This window comes from Musa acuminata, chromosome BXJ2-8, assembly GCF_036884655.1.
Source record: "Musa acuminata AAA Group cultivar baxijiao chromosome BXJ2-8, Cavendish_Baxijiao_AAA, whole genome shotgun sequence".
Classification (NCBI taxonomy): domain Eukaryota; kingdom Viridiplantae; phylum Streptophyta; class Magnoliopsida; order Zingiberales; family Musaceae; genus Musa; species Musa acuminata.
The window spans coordinates 50,652,813-50,674,207 of NC_088345.1; the positions used below are offsets into that span (position 1 = coordinate 50,652,813).

Sequence of the window (21,395 nt, forward strand, 5' to 3'; positions counted from 1 at the left end):
AAAAATGATACTATTACTGACATATACAATGATTGTAATTATAAGATAATTAAATATAAAGTTATTATTTATTGATTTGTAATAATAACCCATACTCATGAGAGAAATTAAAAATAAAATGTAAGTGAGATTAATATTTTTCCGATTTAATATATATATTTGCATTAATGTAATTACCAAATTATCTTTCACGGTTTCAACCCCGTCATTCCGCTTTCTCCACCCGTATAAAAGGGCGAAGAGATGCCTCCCTAGGAAAGTGAGAATCCATCACTACGAAACCCCCACACACGACTCCAAATCCAATCGCCCTTTACCCTCTTGCGTTCGCGGCCCGACCCTTCCCCTCCTCCGCCTCCTCCTCCTCCCCGATTCGGTCCCCGATCCTCCCGATTCGACGCGCAATCGCCCGCTCCGCCGGAATTGTAGGGTTTCTGGGGCGCCTGGGGCGCGGGGTTTGGCGGTGGGTTGAGGGGATGGATTCGGAGGACGATATGCATGACGCGAACGATCTGGAGTCGGTGGAGGACGATTTCTACAGCGGGGACACGGGGATGGGCAGCGACGATGGGGACGCCCACTATGATTTCGGCGACAACGAGTCGGATGATTCCGATGACATCACCTCTCGCCAGCAGGTGAAAGAGTCTTATATAGTTATCTTTTTCCTTCCTTTTCTATTGCACTCGTTTTGGTGATTTTGGTGGCGTGGTCACCTTTGGGCTGGATTTGATGCGTGTAGGAATTAAATTAGCTGCTGTTACGTGGTATCCTAGGATTGCGTACGGGTAGCGTGCCGGTCCAACAAGGTGTTGAAATAAGAACTGGGTTGAGAGTTTAAACCTTAGGTGTAATAGTAATAGGTGAATCATAATCCTAGATATAACAACTTCATGTATAGATCTTGAATGTGGCCCCTGGTATATGCAGTTGAACATGCAGTGTCATACTTTATATTCATTGTTTTACAGCATATTAAGCTCACCCAGGCCTTACGCAAGACAGGTAACATGACCGAACACGCATGCTGTTATAATGGCTTTCTGGAGTACTTGAGCTTGAAAAAATGGCTTTTTGGAATACTAGCGTTTGTTTTTTGGTAATGTTTGGGAAATTCTTCTAAGTTATAATGTAGTTCTTTTTGGAATGAGTCAACTTGTATTTTAAGAAATTTTATTAGGTAGGAACATATCATTGTCATCTAATGTTGCCAGAACTTTTCTGTTTTCAGCAAAACTATACTATTCTGAGTGAGGCTGATATTCGGCAACATCAGGAGGAAGATATTAGTAGAGTATCTACTGTACTTTCAATACCAAGATATGCAGCATGCATCCTTCTTCGTCATTATAACTGGTATGATAGTTTATTTGTAGAATGAAAATTTCTTTGTGCATTCTGTTCAGTTCATACATTTCTGGCTTACCTATTCTTCACTGCCACCATTTGAGGGCATGAAAAGTTATTAAATTGCTTGAGTTGATTTGTGTCTTCTACCAATTTCTCTGTTTCTCATTGAAAAAATTATTTAGGGTTGCTGAGCTGCCCAGCCCAAGGTTTGCACTGTGTGTTGTGTGCCATTATGCTGTGCCACACTGTGTTAGGCCATCTCTGCAACTCTCCCTTGCGTTTTGATGCTGTGACAAGTTCTTGACTTTACACTGGAGACTATATATTCATACACCCATGATGTGTCAACATAGTCCATGTGCAGGCTGGCACGACAATCATTCTTTGTAGAGTTGTAGATGTCATCTTGCTAAATAAGTAGTTTGATTTGGAGATTGTTTATCAAATTGGATTTAATAGAAATAGCTAATGTTCTTTGATGATGTTTTCCTATACTTTATTATGGGAACTATGACTTAATATTGTTGATGTATCAATAATCAAAGATTCATGCATAGACATCTAGATGCCTTGGGAGGGATTAACAAGGGCAATTTTTGCAGTCCTAAATCAGCTGTAAGAAGTTCAGTTTGATTGTTTGCATATCTACAACAGACACATATAGTGTTAACCAAAATGCATTATTCTGAGATGTTTTCAGAATCTGGAAACTGTAATATTCAAGTCAATATTTTGTTATTCTGTATTAGTATTTACGCCAAGCAAGTCATGATTTGGTAACCTTTTATATTCTGTTAAATATATTTGTTTGTTAGAAGATTTAGATTTATGCGACATCCAAATTCAATCTTTGTTTTGTTTTTTTAAATTTATAATGCCTTTTTATATATTACTATTTTTTAATTCTAATTCAAATGATATCGCTTTATAGTGATCACGTCTCTTTATAGCCGTATGAGGCTAATCTAGTAGATTTTGCCTTGAATCTAGATTACAATAAAGATCTATGGGAATTAAAGATTTAAATTTCATAAGAATTATTGTACTTTCAGAGATTCTGTAGTTTGTTGGTTTGTCCAAGGATTCAATAGTTGTTTTCTTTCTGTACTTGATTATTTGCTTTATGTTTGTGCCACATTCATCATGACAGAATTCTCAGGATTAAGTAATCAATCTTGTGAATCATCAATTTTAACGAGATAATTATATAAAGTACAAAAATAGGAGTCAGATGTGGGCGTTTATGCAAGTGTCTGATCTATGAAGTTTAAAGGCAACATTGGAATAGTGGAAAAAAATTGTAGCTTGTGATATGAAATTATGAATATGTTTCTCCATCTTCGGCAACACTGGAATAGTGGAAAAAAATTGTAGCTTGTGATATGATTCTCTATGATGGCTTTTCAATTTTTTTTTTTCTGTCTTTACTTTGAGTTTATTTAGGTTAATAATATTCCACCTTTGGGAAAAAGTAATGTTGTCCAACCTCTCGTCACCTAATTCTTGTCTTTCTGCATGATAGTTTCATCTTGAATACCCTAAGAAGGAGCTTTTTTGGATATTCAATGTGGATCATTTTCCGATGATACATTATTACACTGTAGCCATGCAGACTGTCCAGGCCAACGGGTTAGTCTTCACGAAAACCATGTCTATGACCTGTTCTATGCAAATCTTAGGGGCGTATGTAAAGTTAATTCCATATGCTTATGCCCTGGATTTTTTCCTTTTGTCTGGTTTTCTCTGCCATCCGTAGGGTATAATTGGAAATTGGTATGATAGGATGGTTTTAGGTTGGTTGAGTTCAGTATTGTTCAGGTTACCCTACCAAGATAGGATGGCAAGGTACAAGTTGCCCAAGTGCTAGCCAGGCAAGTGCAATCTACATTTGGTGGACATCTTCAGGCTTCACTACATCAACACAGCACCCACCTGAGCTATTTTTGGTCAATTGTACAAGGCCATAAACAACCTGTCTTCATGTCTTCATGCGGGTAACCTGTATTGAGATTCCTATACCCACTAATTATCTATTTCATAATACTATTACAAAATTAAAAATAAGAAAAAGATTCCAAGATTATAAACTTTGTGTAAGTGAATCTGTTTAAAATGAAACACATGAACTAAAAATTGAGAAGGGAAAAGTAAATTCGATGGTTAGATTGCATGAATATTAGTTTATTAGTTATGAGGGCAAGCCTTGGTACAACTGAGCTGCTCCATTGCATCTTGAGGGCTCATGGTTCGTGTCAGATAGATAGCTTCTCTACTTGTAGAGGTAAGATTGTATTCATTACCCTTCTCGAACCCTTCATTGGCTGAAGTCTGGTACATTAGGTTTGCCCTTTTTGCCCATTACATTACCGATTACAATTGGTTGTTTGTCATATGATTAAGGAGAAGTATATCAGTAATCATTCAAGTTACAGTTTCATGTCATATTTACATTTCATTGGGAACATCTCACTTGGGATGCTTATTCGAGGCTTTAAAGATGCTAATTTTGACTCACTTGTTTGTGTAGGTTGGTTACTTGTTTGGATGGCCTTATGACAAAACGTTGAAGCAACATTATTAGTACATGTCATATATCTAGACCTCTTATTTCCATCTCTTCTGACACAGTGACAACAAACTATGATTTTCATGCAAAATCAGAGATTTAACCCAGTTTCACTAAAAGCTGATTGACTTTCTATGATCATCTTGTGATTTGATCTTATTCTATAGTTCCACTTACAGTTGTTTGGTTTGTCTTCAGGGACAAATTACAGGCATAAAGGTCCTATCTCAATTATTATAGAGATTATACATTATGATCATTTGTATAATTAGTACTTTGAGGATGTTGAACTCCTTGTAGTTTGATGTATGTGATAGGAATGTTGAAGTTTTCAAAACATTTCTTCCAACTGGAGAAGCAAATATGTATGCAACCTATGTGAAATTATTGTGAAAATTCTTTATTGGGTATATTGATTGACATTTCTGCATCATATGAAATGTTTTTATCATTATCATTTCTATTCTGTATCAATGAGAAAGAGGATTTTTCTTATGGTAGTTGCAGTACTATCCTGAAGTAGTAATTCAGGATTATGTTATATAACATCTATTTCCTTTATTGCCGACTTCATTCAATTTATCCTTGTGTTGATCATCTGATTTTGTTTGTGTATTTTGAGCATGCAGGAGCATTAGCAGGGTGCATGATGAATGGTTTGCAGATGAAGAACGTGTTCGAAAGGTTGTTGGTTTGTTGGAGAAGCCAGTGGAAATGCCGAACGCTAGAGAAGTAATTTCATTCTCATACTAGTAATCTTTCTTGGGAGATTTTAGGCCTTCATATGAACTATTTACTATTTACTTTTGATTAATTTTCCCTAATTATGAATTAACTTTGTTGGTGGCAGCTCACTTGTGGGATTTGTTTTGAAAATTATCCTCGTGACTGTATGAACTCTGCTTCTTGTGGTCATCCCTTTTGTTGGGCTTGTTGGAGAGGTATATTAATTATGATAAGCTATTAGTAGCTTTGTAAACAAGGTTTGCATTTGCTTCACTTTTGAAATTAGATGATATATTTCTGTACAAGATTTTAAGATTAGGCATTTTTCTTAAATTTGAACGGTCATATGAACCTCAGAGCAATGCCAATTGACTGTTTGTCATATGCATATTCCATGTGACTTAAGTATAAAGTCACATCTAACAAATGATCAAATATTACAATTTTTCATCACAGATTCTAGTGCTAGGTTGATAGCTATTTAAATTTCACTTTATATATCCTGCATCTTGTAAAATGTCTGTAGTAAAATGATAAGCTTAATTTCTTCAGACCCTTTCTGCACTACAAGTGAATTAACGTTCTTACAAATATGCTGATGGAAAAATTGCATTTTGCACCCTCTTTTTGTTCATGAAGCATTTATAAATGTTAACTTCATGACTGAACATTCCTTTAGAGGCTTTTGAATGCTGGGTTTTCATTTGCATTTTTATTCTAATCTTTTGATGGTTGATCTTACACTTTCAACTTGCAGGTTACATTAGTACATCAATAAGTGATGGCCCTGGGTGCTTAATGTTGAGATGCCCTGATCCTTCTTGTAGTGCTGCTGTTGGTCAAAACATAGTTGAGCTATTGGCTACTGATGAAGATAAAGAGAAGTACTCACGTTATCTTCTTAGATCTTATGTTGAAGATAATAGAAAGGTACATGCAGCATGCAGCACTAATTATTTGAGGATGTACTGGTTCATATTCATTTTGGTATCTTTCTTGTATTATACTCATGCCGAATTGCCGATAACTGAATTAGAAAGAGTGAATCAGGGAATCAATTTTGCTTCATTCGGTATGTACCAGCTGATATTTACTAGTTCGAGTGTGAAGTGGCATGCAGACCACCCAATTTTGATATCAATACCAATATTTGATTCGACCAATATGGTACTTGTACGGTTGGGCATACTGTGTGTCAGTACACCCCCTAGTTGACTGTTTGGGTTCAGCTGGAGGAGGTGGAGGAGAAAGAGGAGGAAGAGAAGGCCATAGGTTAAGGAGGGGGCAGAGAAAGAGGCAGAGAGGAAGTGGTGACGTGTAATGGTAGGAGGAGAAGGAGGTGGTGACAACATGACAGGGAAGAGGCGGTGACGGCAGGGACACAGTGGAAAGAGTGGAAGGTGTTGATGCAGGGAGGAGGAGGTCGTAGAGGAGAGAAAGAGAAAGGGAAGAAGAGAAAGAGTGAGAAAAATAGACAGATGGACAGAGAATTGGGAGCCATCATTATTTAAAAAATAATTAGAGATAATTGAGCTGTCATTTAAAAGAAAAAGATATGAGTGCTGGCACTGGCCTGTTTACTGCCCGAAGAGTGTAGTATGATGAGCTTACCAGTCAATATAGAATAATAGATGGTAGTCATGGTACCATACCACATCGGATGTGATCGCCAGGTCTGTGTCCTTATTGCTATTGGCTATCGGACAAGTAAATACTGACCTGCACAATTCAGTATGGATGGGGTTTTTAAAACCTCGGGTAATAATATATGCTTTTGAGCAAACCCCTTAAGGATGATCTGTTCCGGCAGAAGTTTGATAAAAAAATAAATTAAAATTTGTTATTTTGTTTTTTAACATGCTGATTAAACCATCTATTATGATGTTTTTTGCCTCTAAATTCTTGGTAGATTATTGGTGGAACAGCAATAGTATAAATATTTTGGAAGGGGCATTCATTTTGTTGGAAAACTTTAACTTCGATCCAAGGTCAAATTTTTTATTAAACATCCACTGATGGGATTTTTTGTGCTGTTAGCCATGTTTTCTGAGCTCCTAATTTTTTTTCCTACATTGTTAACACTTTAGTATAACTATATTTTTCTATGGAGATATATAATTTTAAGGTTTCCTTTATACACTTTTTGTTTATTTGTTTGTTAGAGGTAGGTGGATGCTGTTGGTGGGGAAACAGCGCTGTAGCTGACCTTGTAGTGGAACAGCAATTATTTTCCTAATGCACGTTGCACTTCTCTTAGATATTCAAAACAAAATAGACTAGTGCACAATCTTGTTGCATTTAATGTCAAGTTTTTCTTAGAATCAAGCCAAGTGATCAATGAGGTAACTTATGCCCTTAAGTGATTGTGAGTTGTAGTTTGCTAGATTTTTGTTTGTTCTATTGTTAATTCCTTTCTCTATTTTTTAATGTTAAATATTTATTTTAACTTGGCTTGTTTAGGTCTTTTGAAATTCTATATATTTTTCATTGATAATTTGTTGCAAATAATTCTTTGTTTTTGCAAACTATTTGTTACATGAGGTTTTCAGGAAGCAGTATCCACTCTGTCATATTCTTCACAATTTAACTTTCATTTCTTTATTTTGTTTTATAGATAAAATGGTGTCCAGCTCCTGGTTGTGAGTTTGCCGTGGAGTTTGTTATAGGCAGTGGTAACTATGATATTTGCTGCAGCTGCTCATATAACTTCTGTTGGAATGTGAGTATCCCTTGAGGGACAAGTTATGTATCTTAATAAGAGTATGTTTACTTTTTTTTTAACATTCTGAGATATAAATTAAAATGTTCAGTGCACTGAGGAAGCTCATCGACCGGTCGATTGTGTCACAGTAGCAAAGTGGATCTTGAAGAACAGTGCTGAATCTGAAAATATGAATTGGTATTGTAATATTGATAATTGTTATCTTTCGTTCTTAGCTCTTACTATTAGTATTAAAATGTCAGCTGTGAATTTTTTGTAGTCTACTTAAGGATGTGGTATTTTTCTATTTCGTACTTCAGGTTCAGTTTAATTTGATAATATGTTATGCAGTATGATTCCAATTGTGCTTATTATGTTTAAATTTCTGTAGTTAATATATACTTTTTGTGTTAATACTATATGGCTGCTGTACAATCGTGTTGCCAACTAAAAGCAAATGTTGCACCTAGCCAGCATACCATGTGGGATTTCATGCTGCACTGTCATGTACCAACCATGTGACAATTGTTTAATGACAGAAGACAGGCATGCTTGTTCAGAACATAGATACTTTTGGAGCATGAGCTGATTTGGTTCAGTGTTTATGAGTCTCCATACTGCTCAATAGTTCTATAACACGTACAAATATAACCAGATTGAAAGCTCAAAGGAATGGCATTACATCAAGAGAGCTGATAGGATAGTTTTGTTAATGAAGCCCTAAATAGAAGCCTTTATTGTCCTATTTATTCTCAATCTGCTTTGTAAGTGCTACTTATAAATATGCTATCTTCAGTCAAATGACTTCACATTACAGATCGCTATCCCAATGAGAGGGTTTAGAAATAGGCAAAACAACTTGGCTTAGAAAAACTCATGTTGAAAGTTGAAACCATGCCAAAAATCCCTTTTTGTCCATTGTAATATATTTTCTCTTTTGCTCTCATGTTCAGAGACCATTGCAGTTGAAAAATATGAAGATAGTGAAGTCTCTTTTGATTATGATCATTATCATGTGTTAATCATATTTCTATTACTTCGTGTCCAGGATACTAGCAAACTCAAAGCCTTGTCCAAAGTGCAAACGTCCAATTGAGAAAAACCAGGGATGCATGCATATAACATGCACACCTCCTTGTAAATTTGAGTTTTGCTGGTATTATATCTCTACTTCATAAGTATTCCATGGCGGCTGTTTTTTTTATTTGCAATTTTTATATGCCTTAATTGTTCTTGCAGGTTATGTCTTGGATCATGGTCAGAGCACGGTGAGAGGACTGGTGGTTTCTATGCTTGTAATCGCTACGAAGCAGCAAAACAGGAAGGAGCGGTATGATTAGTGATTTTCTAATGCTATAGACAGTAGAGTGTTTAGAATTCAACAATCATAGTGATCAGTCACATCCTTATCAAATATATAAATACCTGCAGTATGATGAATCTGAAAGGAGGAGAGAAATGGCTAAAAATTCTCTTGAGAGATACACACATTATTATGAGCGCTGGGCTACCAATCAATCAGTATGTGTTTTCAACTCTTCCATCCTTTTCATTAGGATGTAATTTTGAAATTGATTTTTTCCTTTATAGCATCTATTAGTCACCGATACTGTGATCTATTTTTTGTTGTAGGACACATATGGTTACCTTTAAGTAGCTGAATCTGGAAAGCATCTTTTTGAAAGACTTTAAAAAAAGACAGTAACTTATCATGAGACTAATAAAAAAATATATGATTAATCATCTCAGTTGTTTCTGTGCTTTTAGTTGTTTGGGTGACCAACAGATCACTTATTGGCAGATGATTGTTGGCTAGTCAATCCTTTGCTTATCACTGCCCAGTTGTTGGGCTGTTCATTTGGTCGATCAGCCTGGGTCAGTAACTAATCAGTTGCTTGTTGGTGACCAAAATGGATCAACTTTTAAACTGATCATACAATAAATATGTAACCTACGAGAATCAAAGCTAATGTTCTAAAAGATTACATGGCTTAAGAAATCCATCTGATCCACCTTGATGTGGTTTTTGTAATAGAAACTAATCATTGATCAATCTATAGATCTCTTCAGTTAGATTTTATGTATTATCAACTTGATGAATTTTGTTTATTTACACCTCTTGTTTTCTCGGATAATGACTACATTAACTATTACACCCCTTGTTTTCTCAGCTTATGACTACATTAACTATGTTTTTTCAATATTCAAAAATAATTCTGTGTTTTAATTTGGCATAGTACCTGTTTATCAGAAAACTTGCTAACTACATGCATTATGAAGATTAGTTTGTATTCCAAAACTTGCATAAGTTGTTCCTTCGAGAAAATTTCAACTAACCATAACAATGTGTTCCAAAACTTGCAGTCGAGGCAGAAGGCACTGGCAGATCTTCACAGTATGCAAAATGAAAAGGTACAGAGCCATCTAAGATTTCTTTTGGTAGTTGTCAGCTACAGTATTGATAGACTTTTCAGTTCTCTTAATAAGTCATAAAATAACCTCTTTTATGAAATTGACCTCATGGATCATATTTAGTTTTTATTAGATATCTAATAGAGACTTTGGATTATCAATGGTGAAGGATGCCAAAGCCAGTGGTGTTATAATGCCTCCAATTGAATGTAAGACAATTAGTTGTGTTAACACTAATCAGAGTGCACTTGTTGGTTGCTTCTTTCAATTTGCAGCTTGAGAAGCTAAGTGATAGGCAAAGTCAACCTGAATCCCAGCTCAAGTTCATAATAGAAGCCTGGTTACAGGTTAGATTCATGCTAGAAACACTATCATTGTTCTAATCGATATGTTTTTACTTTTTTAATAGTTTTGCTATGGTGCTCATCTTTCTTCTCATTTGTTTCAACAATCAATATGCAGATAGTGGAGTGTCGACGAGTCCTGAAGTGGACATATGCCTATGGTTATTACCTTCCAGAGCAAGAACATTCCAAGAGACAGTTCTTTGAATATCTACAAGGTATGGACTTGTTTATCTCCCAGTGTAGCTGCAAATCATATGTTTTTCTCACAGAATTTTATCTGTCTATTTTCAGGTGAGGCTGAGTCTGGTTTGGAACGCCTTCATCAATGTGCAGAGAAGGAGCTCCAAGTTTACCTTGATGCAGAATCTCCTATGAAGGACTTCAATGACTTCCGGACCAAGTTAGCTGGACTCACTAGGTAACTTTATCTCACATTTTGCATGATAAGTCAATATAGATTTTAGTATTTATGTCCATCACCCAGGTAAGTCAATATTATGGCTTGGTGAATTATAGTAAGAAGAAGAGTTTTCTTTTTTTGTTCTGATAGTCGATTATCTTGAGAGGTTGACATCTTTATATTGATAAAAAAAATCACTAATTTAGATTGTGGGTTAATCCAATGTTGTCAAAAATGCTCGATGCAAAAAGGAGGAACCAAGGTCCTAAATTGCTCAAGGTTCTAGGCACTCGCCGAGCAAAGCAAGGCATTTATCTTATAAAAATTATAAAAATATAATTAAGAATAAGGATTACCATTTAAAAAAATGAACTTCAATTAAATATGAGTTTTATATCATTGCATATTCAAATGATTATCACTAGAACATCAAAATAAATGTCTCTAACCATTTATAGAAGAATCAATTGACAAAATGATGATTAAATTTGTCCATATCCACTTAATAGAATAAAAGAAACTCACACATCTACCAGTCTGGAAGAGGGAAGATGGGGAGAATAGCAGCGTTAATATTCAGCCTGCAGAAAGTGGGAAGGGGACGAGAGGAAAGAGAAGAAGATGAAAGGGAGAAAAAAAAGCAAAGAGGTGTCAACTCCTCCCTTCCTTACCACTTCCAATTATGTTTTTTGATAATGAGATTTTTGTTAAGAATACCAGTAGTGCCTTTAAGAGCTTACCCCACAGTGCCAATGGGGTATTGGAAACATATTCTTAGTCCATCATAAATTGTGATTCACAACAAGCTTTAGGGACCCTGCCCATGTCGTCTAGCCCAAACCAATTCTCAGTCCACAATAAAATGGACATAATACCTTAGTGGGTTTTCACCTATTATTATGAGTAATTATCTACTATTCTTTGTATCAAAAGTTATGTGAATATTATCTCTTTTACATATATGTTGATATATTCAAAGATGGAGGGGTTTGATCTCTTAGAAGAGAGGTTGGATGGGAGAGAAGATGAGGAAATAGGGCGACGGTAGTGATTGAGCCCCTGTGTGATAGGAGGAAAGAGGAGGGAAGTGAAGAAGATATGTATTGATGACAGTGCAAGATTGACACGATGAAAGGTCAGTATGGTTGAAGATTGATGGATGGGTCAACAAAGATGTCTATGGCAGAACATTAGGTTGAGGTTAGGGTTTAAGGCCCGACAGTATAAGGGGAGGGGGAGCTTATATGAAGTTCAACTAACCATGTCGAAGCGATATCAAATATGCACATGGGTCCCTAAGCATGTGCTTGGCATTGAACCAGGTTCAATGAGGTGCAAGGTTGGGTTCGCATGAGTTGGGCTCCCACTGGAAGAGGTAAAATTGGGATTGCATGTGAACTTGGGGAGCACGTCTTATTCCGTTGTTCACACACTTAAGCTGGTTTTGCTTAACTCGTGCGGCACCCTTGCGTGTCTGTCCGTAAAGATCAGCCTCCCCGAAACCTTCTATGGTCCCTTAGGATCTACAAAAGAGAAAACGGGTTAGAGAAAACATTTCACTTAGCATCCACAAGCAATCATTTTGGCAAACACTTCATAATCAATGCAAATTACAAACAGATTTCACAAGCTTTGAACGGCTGCACAACAAAGGGTCGAAAATGGTCTACTATAGATCGAAATCTCTACAAGTGCCCACATGACACAACCTTTGTTTGCATGCCTAAGACGGTCACCAAAACCAACCAAAATGGGGCTGCTAAGCCTACTGCCAACCCTTTACATGTTGTGCAAAGCATGAATAAAACTGAAAGACACGGACATACATGAGCATTGCATCAAACATCCCGTTTACAGTTTTGTCCGTGACAGTTGGGTGAAGTTGCACGGGTCCATGCGTGTGGGCTGGGCACTAAACCAAGTCACATGGGGCACCATTGGGCTTATGTGATTCTGGGTTGTCTCATGAACCAAGCACGGTGAGGTTGGGTCAGGCTGGTCAAGTGTTGAGTACCAAAGCTAGTTTAGGTGAGTTCTTTGGATGCCAATTGCTCCAACTAAGGGGCTTGCCTAGGTGGTGCACAATTCAAGGTGCCTTGCGGGACCCCATTGAGGCACTTGGACCATGCTTGGCCTTGCCCAAGCACCTTTTGACAACATTGGATTAGTTTCAACTTTTTATGGATTAAAATGTAGGCATTGGAGTTGAAGTCCAATCAGTTTGGCATCATGCTGGACGTGAATAACAGAAACTCAAATACTGACTGTTGGGGACTAGTGAGGTGTTTATATTGATTGTGATAATAGTCTTTACAATCCATGAAATAGCAATCTGTAGAGGTGCCACTGGTATGGAGTAATCCCTGCTTCATATGGGTAAGGAGGGAAGATCTAGAAAATCACAAATTATAACTATTAAATTGGATAATACATCCACTGATGTGAATATCTGTTGAAGTTGCGGTAGAAAGTTCTAGTTGATTAGGAAAGGGTTTGTTGAAAATTTTTAGTTGTCTTTTTTTTTGGTGTTTTTGGGTTACAGGGCTTTCTTTAAAATTCTTTCTCTGCAATGTTTTATGATATTGTGATTGTATGAACTGATGATTTCTAGGTTTTGCAATTAACCCTTTAATGTAGATTGCAGCATCATTCCATAATTATAGTGCAATTAGTTCTATGCTTGTTCACTTATGCCTCAATTTGAAGTAATACAACTAAAATTTCTGAAGGTTTCTTATTGATAATTAGTTGTTTGTCAAGTGTAGGCATACAACTTGGTAGATTAACATTTGATGTTATAAATTATACAAATAGTAAACAATTAACCTGGTTGCATTTTCATTGGTACCTCACTAGAAGTTCTTAAGAATTCTTCATGAGATTAACTATCTGAAGTGGTAGACCAGTTCGGGAAGCCTAATGCCTGAGAAAGGTTGTGAATATTTTTTGCTGCCACATTTGCTGCACTTGGTATTCATTCACAATGCAAATTTAGGTTCCTGGGACTGAAATATAACATAACACTTACTGAATCATGTTTTATAGATTTGAAAATTGACCTCCTTTCTGATATATTGAGATTTGGTGAATATTTGTTGAGTTGTTGACCTTAAGTTATTGTCTAGAGGGGTAACTTTATTACCAAATTTGCCTGATCAATATCTTGAGTTGGCGACCTTAGCTATTGTCTAAGGGGAGACATTGATGTGTAACCAATACGTGTCTGCTGTCTTATCAATTTTGCTTTGACAATTTATTACACTGGTTAGGTGGGAAAACCTTGACTCAGTGGTGGCCCATGTTCAGGCTCAGGTTAGGTGGGAATGATTCATCTGAAATCAATATTCATCACTGACATTTTTATATTTCCTGGTCAATTTGTTCCGTTGGTCTGCTTGGAAGATCTCAACTCTGATCTTAACTAATTGGTGGCTCATGTTCAAGGTTAAGCAGAACTTTCCGGATGGTGATTGTCAAACTGATCTGGAAGGGTTCTATTTATTGCAGTTTGAGAAGTTGAAAATGGATCTTGAGCCAGAAACTTGACCCCACCTTGCTCCTTTGTTAAACAGATTGGATCTAACAATCAGCAAAGTGTTAGATCTCTTGTCCAATCAAATTTTTTGTTGATTTCATTCCTTAAGCATTTCATTTTTGTTTTTTGCTAGCCCTTTCCCTTGTATATAGCTACACATTATGCCTTTACTCTGCATGGTTTTGTCATCTGCATTTTGGCATAATTTTCATTCATATTAGTATTTGTGCCACCCAGCGTAACTAGGAACTACTTCGAGCATCTTGTTCAAGCCCTGGAGACTGGGTTGGAGGACGTTGGTTCGTCCAACAGCCAAGCCACATGTAGCAAGAGTTCAAGCTCGAAAATTTTGGGCAACAAAAGTAAAAGTGGCAAGATCAAACCATCTGGGACAAGCTCTGCAGCCGGTGCTCCCAGCCGCAGCATGGACGATGGCAATCTCTGGTCTTGCGACCACTGCACCTTTGCCAACCCAAAGTCCACTAACACATGCCATATGTGTGAGCATCACAGGTAGTCCAGCCCAGTTTATAGACCATCCGCTGCAATTTTTCTGTAAAGTTTGCCCTTGAGCCTGTTCCTTTGGTCTATGATGAAACAATACATATCTGCAATGTTGGCAAGAAGCTATTTATATTACCTTAGGTTAAAATATCTTGCCACTGAAGTAGGAGAATAACCCGGTGGGAAAATAGACCTAGAGCATAAGATTTAAAAAAGAAAAAACCATGATCTGCTGCCTCTTTATGTAGTGTTCTGCTTGTTTGTTGTACCTTGACACTCGTCCGTTTTGTATATATTTTTACCTCCTTATGCTGCTCAGTTGAGCAAAGTTCAGCATGCCAATGTATTCATGATTGTTGTAGCAACCTTTTGCTCTGTGGCAGCTTTACCTGTGGGACCGATCTTTGCTTTGCAAGCGTGATTGTTCCATTATCGAGAATAACACCTGTTGGTTCCTCATTTTATTGTCAACCTGTGTGTTACTGAGCAAAATATTTGATCATGTTCAGGATCAGCTGATACTTGTTGCACCTTCCAGACCTTAATCCAAGAAAAGATCCAATCCTCTTGTCTGATGCACAAATCATTCTACAATCTCTTTCTGATATTTCTTATAATGGATGCCAACAGCATTTTTAGTGTGTACATGACAGTTCTATTACAGCTTCAATATTGTTTGTATTGTCTCGCATCATCTTTGTTACAATGTCAAATTTAGTTCAAAGTCATGGATTTCAATCAAACAGCTTAAAAGGTGAACCAGAATTTCTCCCATATTAGGCATTCGAATGAGTGCAGGTCACTATGACAGTTGTGTAGATCGAAACGCTAATTCTATATATAATTTTCTGCTTTCAAAGTTGTTCAATCGTAACGTTTCTCTGTTTAGTTGAAAGATCTGACTCATGGATTCGTCTTTGTGGAGACATGGCATTTAAATGGTCACAATTGAGTTGGATATGATGTTTGTCCATTGTTGGCCCATCACGTCCTCCTCCTCCTCCTCATCATCATCATTTAAATGATGTTTGTCCATTTGTTGGAGACATGGCATTTAAAGATGAACTAACTAGACTTTTGCTCCCATGTTAGGCATTGGATTACTATGACAAAGTTGCGTAAATTGAAACACTAATCCCATATATATATGCATATTTTCCGTTTTCAAAGTTGTTCAATTTGCAAAACCTGGAAGGTTTCTCTGTGCAGCTGATGGATTCCTCTTCATGGAGACGTAGCATTTAAATGGTGACAATTGAGTATGATCTGATGTTTGTCCTTTAATGGCCCATCACATCATCATCATCATCATCATCATCATCATCATCATCTTGTTACAATATCAAATTTAGTCCAAAAGCATACATTTCAATCAAACAGCTTGAAAAGAAGGTGAACTGTCTTGCATCAAGGACTTGACATGGATACATGATCAGTGAGAAAATTTTAGGAATATGGGAATGGTGGGTTTAGTCTTGTGGAAAACAGTACTCCAAACAAAATTTGATAAAAGGTTAACAAAATCATTCTTCTTTTGCATTCCCAATTCTTTTCCTTTCTTGCATTTGTATTACTTTGATCTTTGATCGTTTGATGCTATTATGTGGGGAACCTGTTGCACAAAGAGTGAGCAGCTTCCAGTCATCAAGTTCATGTTATATAGTAGTATACTTCCTACAAGGAACAAAATGTCTTCACTAATATCCATACATCATCTGATATTCCAAATATAGAACATAAAATGGCCAAGCAGTTCCTGTATCAAAAAAAACTCTGTGCATTACAGAGTCCACAAATATGTTAAGACTAGATTGCAGTAACCAGTTCAATAAAGCTTTAATCATGGAAAACTTTATTTGCTTCATTGATGATCAGCTAGTAATCTGATGTCAATGTGCTCAGTCCAAAAATTCCTTAAGAAACCACAACACAAGAATGCAAGTATGTAAGAAAAGTACACCAAGCATTCTCTCGATGAACATCCATGAAAGCAATCCAACTCGCCATTCGAAGACGAGACATGAAAAAGAAAGTAATGCATTTGATTCCAAAAAAAAAAAAAAAAAAATCAAATGACGCTGCGACTTTGGAGCTTTTCTAATTACATTTTCTGTTCATTCGTTCATTGTTCTAGCATTCGAACCATTCAGAAGTTGTGTTGCAAGAACAGATTCTCCTGTGGGGATGCTGGTCCGATCTCTTCCTCCAAGCACCTCAACCCATCCCCTGCCCCCCCATGTCCTAAACTCCTCCCCTCTGAATTCTTCCCTTCCGCATCGCCTTCTGATGCCGACGACTTCCTCCTCTGAGATGAGGTTACGCTGGGAAATGTGATCCACGAAGGAGCTCTATACTCGTAAATCTGGTCATCAGTGTCATTCTCCGAACATGACCTGTTTGAAGACCTTTGTGAAGCTTTATTGTGCAACCTACTGCTCCCTAGAACTACCTCTGTAGGCAGGATTGGCTGTTCGTTGCACGGGCTGCCCATCAACAGTGCGAGAGCTCTCTCCAAAGTGGTCGTCACCTTATCCATCGACAGCCGATCCTTTCCCCGCATCCTAACGCACTTGGATGCCATGGCAGCAATTTTCTTGAGAGCCTCCAGGTCAGCTGGAGGTTTCAGCACTGGATCCAGAATCGCCGAAATGTCCCCAGCTTTGATCAGTGGAACTGCCCATTCTACAATGTTTCCTTCTTCAAATTGCATATCGATTGCTTTTCTACCACTTAAAATCTCCAGCAGCAGAACCCCAAAACTGTATACATCTGATTTCGTAGTCAAGTAATGAAGTCTATAGTATTCAGGATCGAGGTAGCCGAGAGTACCAGCAGGAGGTTCAGATAATGGTGAGCTGCTATCTGCTGGACCCAACAAAGAAAGACCAAAATCTGCAACTCGAGCATTGTGTTCCTCATCGATGAGAATGTTCGAAGACTTGATGTCCCTGTGAATTACCGGTGGACAAGCATATCCATGCAGGTATTCTATCCCCCTAGCAGCCTGGACGGCAATCGTCACCCTACGAACCCAATCCAACCGCTTTCTTAGGCACAGATCCTTGCCATGAAGGTGTCGGTACAAAGATCCATGAGCCATGAACTCATAAACCAAAAGCCGCTCACCACCTTCCTCACAGTATCCAAGCAAGTTGAGCAAATGAGCATGATTTAGTCTTGACAGCAGGTCGAGTTCCGTATGGAACTCCTTGGAGTTCTTCTTCACATCAGACACTCTTATGGCTCTCTTCACCGCGACCACAGTCCCATCTTTCAAGACCCCTTTGAAAACACACGAGAAGCTACCCTTCCCGACGAGTGATTCCTCACTGAATCCACTAGTCGCCTTCTCCAGTTCTCCATAGGTGAACATCTGAGCCCTCCTGATCTTGAGCTCCTCCAAGTCTGGTCCGACTTTCACCATTTCCTTGTGAAAAGAATACGTCCGTTTTCTCGATGTAGTCACTGCAGACTCCAAACACCTACAGCTCTGCAGCCTATGGCGAGCGTAAAGACATGCGACTAAGAAGACTGAGCTAACAAAGATGATTGCAAAGACAATTTCTGCAATGAAGATTGGCATTTGAAGAGAGAGCAACCTTTTGCTCTTGGATTCTTTCTGTGACGAGCAGAAGGAGGAGCATTCGACTGAAGCACAACTGGAACAATTGAACTCGCAACCGTGATCTGAGGTCAAATTGCAAGGCGTGGATTCGTATGTCCCTTCAGGGCACCCAACACTGCACGGTAAGCAAACTCTTGAATCTGCTGGCTTGCAGACTTTATTCCCCAAGCTTGTATGACTGAATTCATAGTACCCCTGGCCGCAAGGATTAGAAGCACAGATTCCAGGAGAGACAGCCATCGGAATTGACCAGGGGACGCCGGTGCCCCAGCAGACGGCCCTAAGCGAAGTCGCCGCAAGAACACCACATGTGAAGTAGTCCCCGGCCGCAATCTCATTCAACCTTGAATCCTTAGGTGGTGGCATGCTGTTCTGAAGCATAAAGCCCCAGCAAACAGCCTTGTGATCTAAGCTCTTAATTCCACAAGCATGGAACCTCCCCCCGGCTACCGAAACCATAGGATCCATGGGCACCATCTTAACATCTCCATGGCCTAAAGATAACTGCTGCGTCTCCAGGCTCCTTCCCCAGCAAAAGACCTGGGAGTTCTCCAGGATCCCACAGACATGAAATCCACCGGCCGAAATCGATTGGAACCTCAAGTTCCTCGGCGTCAAGCTTATCACACCGCTGCTGGTCTCATCGCCCCAGCAGAATGCCGTCCGGTTGTGGATGAACATCCCGCAGCTGAACACCGAGCCGGCAGTGATCGCCGCAACGGCGCCGTCAAATTCGTGCGAGGCGGTCATGTTGTAGCCCCAGCAGTCGATCAACGAGGCGCCTTTTCGAGAGTCTATGGCCGGTTTGCGAAGCGCGCAGAGGTGGTCGTCACCGGCGCTGATCTCCGAGTAGGACGCGCCTTCCGCCATGGGCTGAGGCACGCCCATCTTCACAAAGATGTTGCTGCCCCAGCAATAGGGCTGGCCTGTGTCCAAGAGAAGGCCGCAGACGAAACCATCGCCGGCCGTGAGACCCAGGAGGGGGAGTCGAAGAGGAGCGCCATAGACTATGGAAGCATCAGCACCAAAGCAAGCAACCAAGTGAGAACCATCCGAGCTTAGACCACAGAAGACCGGGCCATTCTCACCGTAGGAAACGGCAATGGAGGACATCGATCCAAGGCCCGAGACCCCCATATTAGATGACCCAGAAATCATCACCAAGAACGCTGCTTGAATCAGAAACCCAGACCTAACAGAGTTCATTTTTCTTGCACTCAGATGGAGGCGGCAATGTGCAACCGAGACACAACCTCAAGAACAGTCACACCACTGTAGAACACCACCTTCGCGTCATAAAAAGCGCGCCTTTTTAGCACCCAAACGGAAAACCACAACAACTTCGAATCCTTCGCAGATTGAGAGCCACATCAGACGGAAAAAAAATCGCAGGTGGAACAGAAACCGGATCTCTTACATCATCCAAGAAAAAAAAGAGAGGACTCGGTCGAAAAATCCCAGCGATTTCCGAGATGACATGGGAACAGAACCCGAACATGGAATCCGGAACTACTCATCAAGTGATAACTCCAAAGGCGCCGCCTTTTCACTAGAAATCCTGCAAGAATCTGAACGCCGAGGTCAAAGACGAAAGCAGGCCATCAAATACATCCGCCCCATGGACAAAAAGGAAAGCAAAAAACCTAACTTTCCTTTTATTCATCCGACTCCAAGCAAAGACCATCAGACGACCAACTCCAAGGCACAGGAAAGAAGAAGCTATTGAGAAGACGGCTCGCCCATGCCATGAGCGGTCGGCTCTGTGGTTCCCTGTTCCCGGTCTCGAGGTCGGGAAATGGTGAGGAGCTTTGGGTAACACACCGAATGAAAGGGGCTACAACAGGAGGAGCGAGAGAGAGAGAGAGAGGAGGGGGAGGGGGGGCGTGGGAGATGGGAGATGGGATGGGAGCATTGAATGCAATAAATACTAGTTCCTGGTTGGAGGCAGGCGTAGGTGGGAATTTTAATGAGACATAAATGCACTATGTTTCTGTGCCTGGATCAGCGCGCACATGTTCTTCAATTCGAATTCTTCAGCAAGGTGAGTGCCAACTTTCCTTTGCACTCTCTGCACCACTTGTTGTGTTTGCATGAAAAGAATCCTCTGTTCTGGAGGCTCAATGAACTGTGCCACATCAAATAATGGTCTTAAGTCCTTTTATTTCATATATTTGATCATGAGCTTACCACACAGCAAAAAAAAAAGGGGAAGAAAATGAACAATTAGATAAGAAATGTTGTGGATTGTCATACAATAGGGACCATAAATAGGACAAGAAGCACAACACATACTCAGGATTCTAGACAACCAAATCAGAAGTTGATACATGTTTTGATTATTGAGAAGACATATAAGTTTAGAATGTGAAAAGCCATATTATCAGTATCATTGAGAAGACATCATCATGTTTAGATTCAAGTTTCCCAACACATTGCTTGTCCCAAGAAACTAAATTGTTGCACTCTCTCATCCCAATGACAAGCAAGGACTTGCCAATATTTTTGTTTTTGGCATACATTACACCTTTGCTGAATCTTACAAGTTTTGTGAGGAGCAGCAGGCAAAGAGAAGGCCTAAATTATGATCACCAAATACACAATTCATTTTGAAGTATAAACTGCTAATGTAGGAGTTGCTTTGTCTCAAATCTGCCAAGAAGACAAACAAACAGATCTGTTTTAGCAGAATAAGTTCTCTGAAGGAAGAGGGCTTTTTTAGGAGATCATTCATCCTAGTAACATTCTGCCACAAACACATGTAATCTTGAAGATGCTCCATGATCTGTTACATGACTCCCAACTCTATATGTTCAAATATTAAGACTTTGTTATGCAATTGATCTATTTATTTTATGTTTCTTTTCCTTTCTTGATCTTTCTCTTCTCCTTTGCCTCCTCTCACTCACTGCTTATTTTCTTTCCAGTTGTGTGCAAGTTGAAAGAGAGAGTCTGACTCTCTAAAGACTAAAGGCATCAGCTTCAAGTTTCTTCTTCCTTCCACTGGCTGTCTTGTGACCTTTGACTGCCAGTGGTAACTCAGGAATATGGTTGCAACTTCAAAGAAAAGAAAGACAGCAGCTACTCTATTCCTGTTCTTGTCTTTGACTTTTTCGATACAACTTTCTTACATAGTTTAAACAACAGTTACTGCAGCAGAATTTGTTCATTCAGTATGATGAGCTCTTCATGAATAGACTTCACATGAACCATTTCCCTGTTTCCCATGAGA

General features: G+C 39.0%; 2 protein-coding genes across 3 annotated transcripts; one reads left to right on the forward strand and one right to left on the reverse strand.

Moving 5' to 3' along the window:
* The first annotated feature begins 252 nt into the window (after nt 1-252).
* Nucleotides 253-15,300, forward strand: LOC103995991 (probable E3 ubiquitin-protein ligase ARI7). Of its 2 annotated transcripts, none has more exons than XM_009416777.3 (15): nt 253-638; nt 1,232-1,356; nt 4,546-4,648; nt 4,767-4,857; nt 5,400-5,572; nt 7,257-7,361; nt 7,453-7,541; nt 8,392-8,499; nt 8,583-8,673; nt 8,775-8,864; nt 9,708-9,755; nt 10,031-10,102; nt 10,218-10,317; nt 10,394-10,520; nt 15,051-15,300. In XM_009416777.3, exons 1-15 carry the CDS (start codon nt 477-479, stop codon nt 15,058-15,060), a joined length of 1,494 nt encoding a protein of 497 aa, XP_009415052.2. In that variant the 5' UTR covers nt 253-476; the 3' UTR covers nt 15,061-15,300. The 2 variants fall into 2 exon arrangements, with proteins under 2 accessions (XP_009415052.2, XP_009415050.2); XM_009416775.3 differs by lacking the exon at nt 15,051-15,300 and adding an exon at nt 14,275-14,906 and having other exon boundaries at nt 254-638.
* A 1,070-nt stretch (nt 15,301-16,370) lies between these two features.
* LOC103995990 (serine/threonine-protein kinase-like protein CR4) lies at nt 16,371-20,041 on the reverse strand. The gene is made up of 2 exons (XM_065122700.1): nt 18,141-20,041; nt 16,371-18,038 (listed from the first exon to the last, which is right to left on the reverse strand). The coding sequence occupies exons 1-2, from the start codon at nt 19,370-19,372 to the stop codon at nt 16,688-16,690; spliced, it is 2,583 nt and encodes an 860-aa protein (XP_064978772.1). The 5' UTR covers nt 19,373-20,041; the 3' UTR covers nt 16,371-16,687.
* Nucleotides 20,042-21,395: the final 1,354 nt, after the last annotated feature.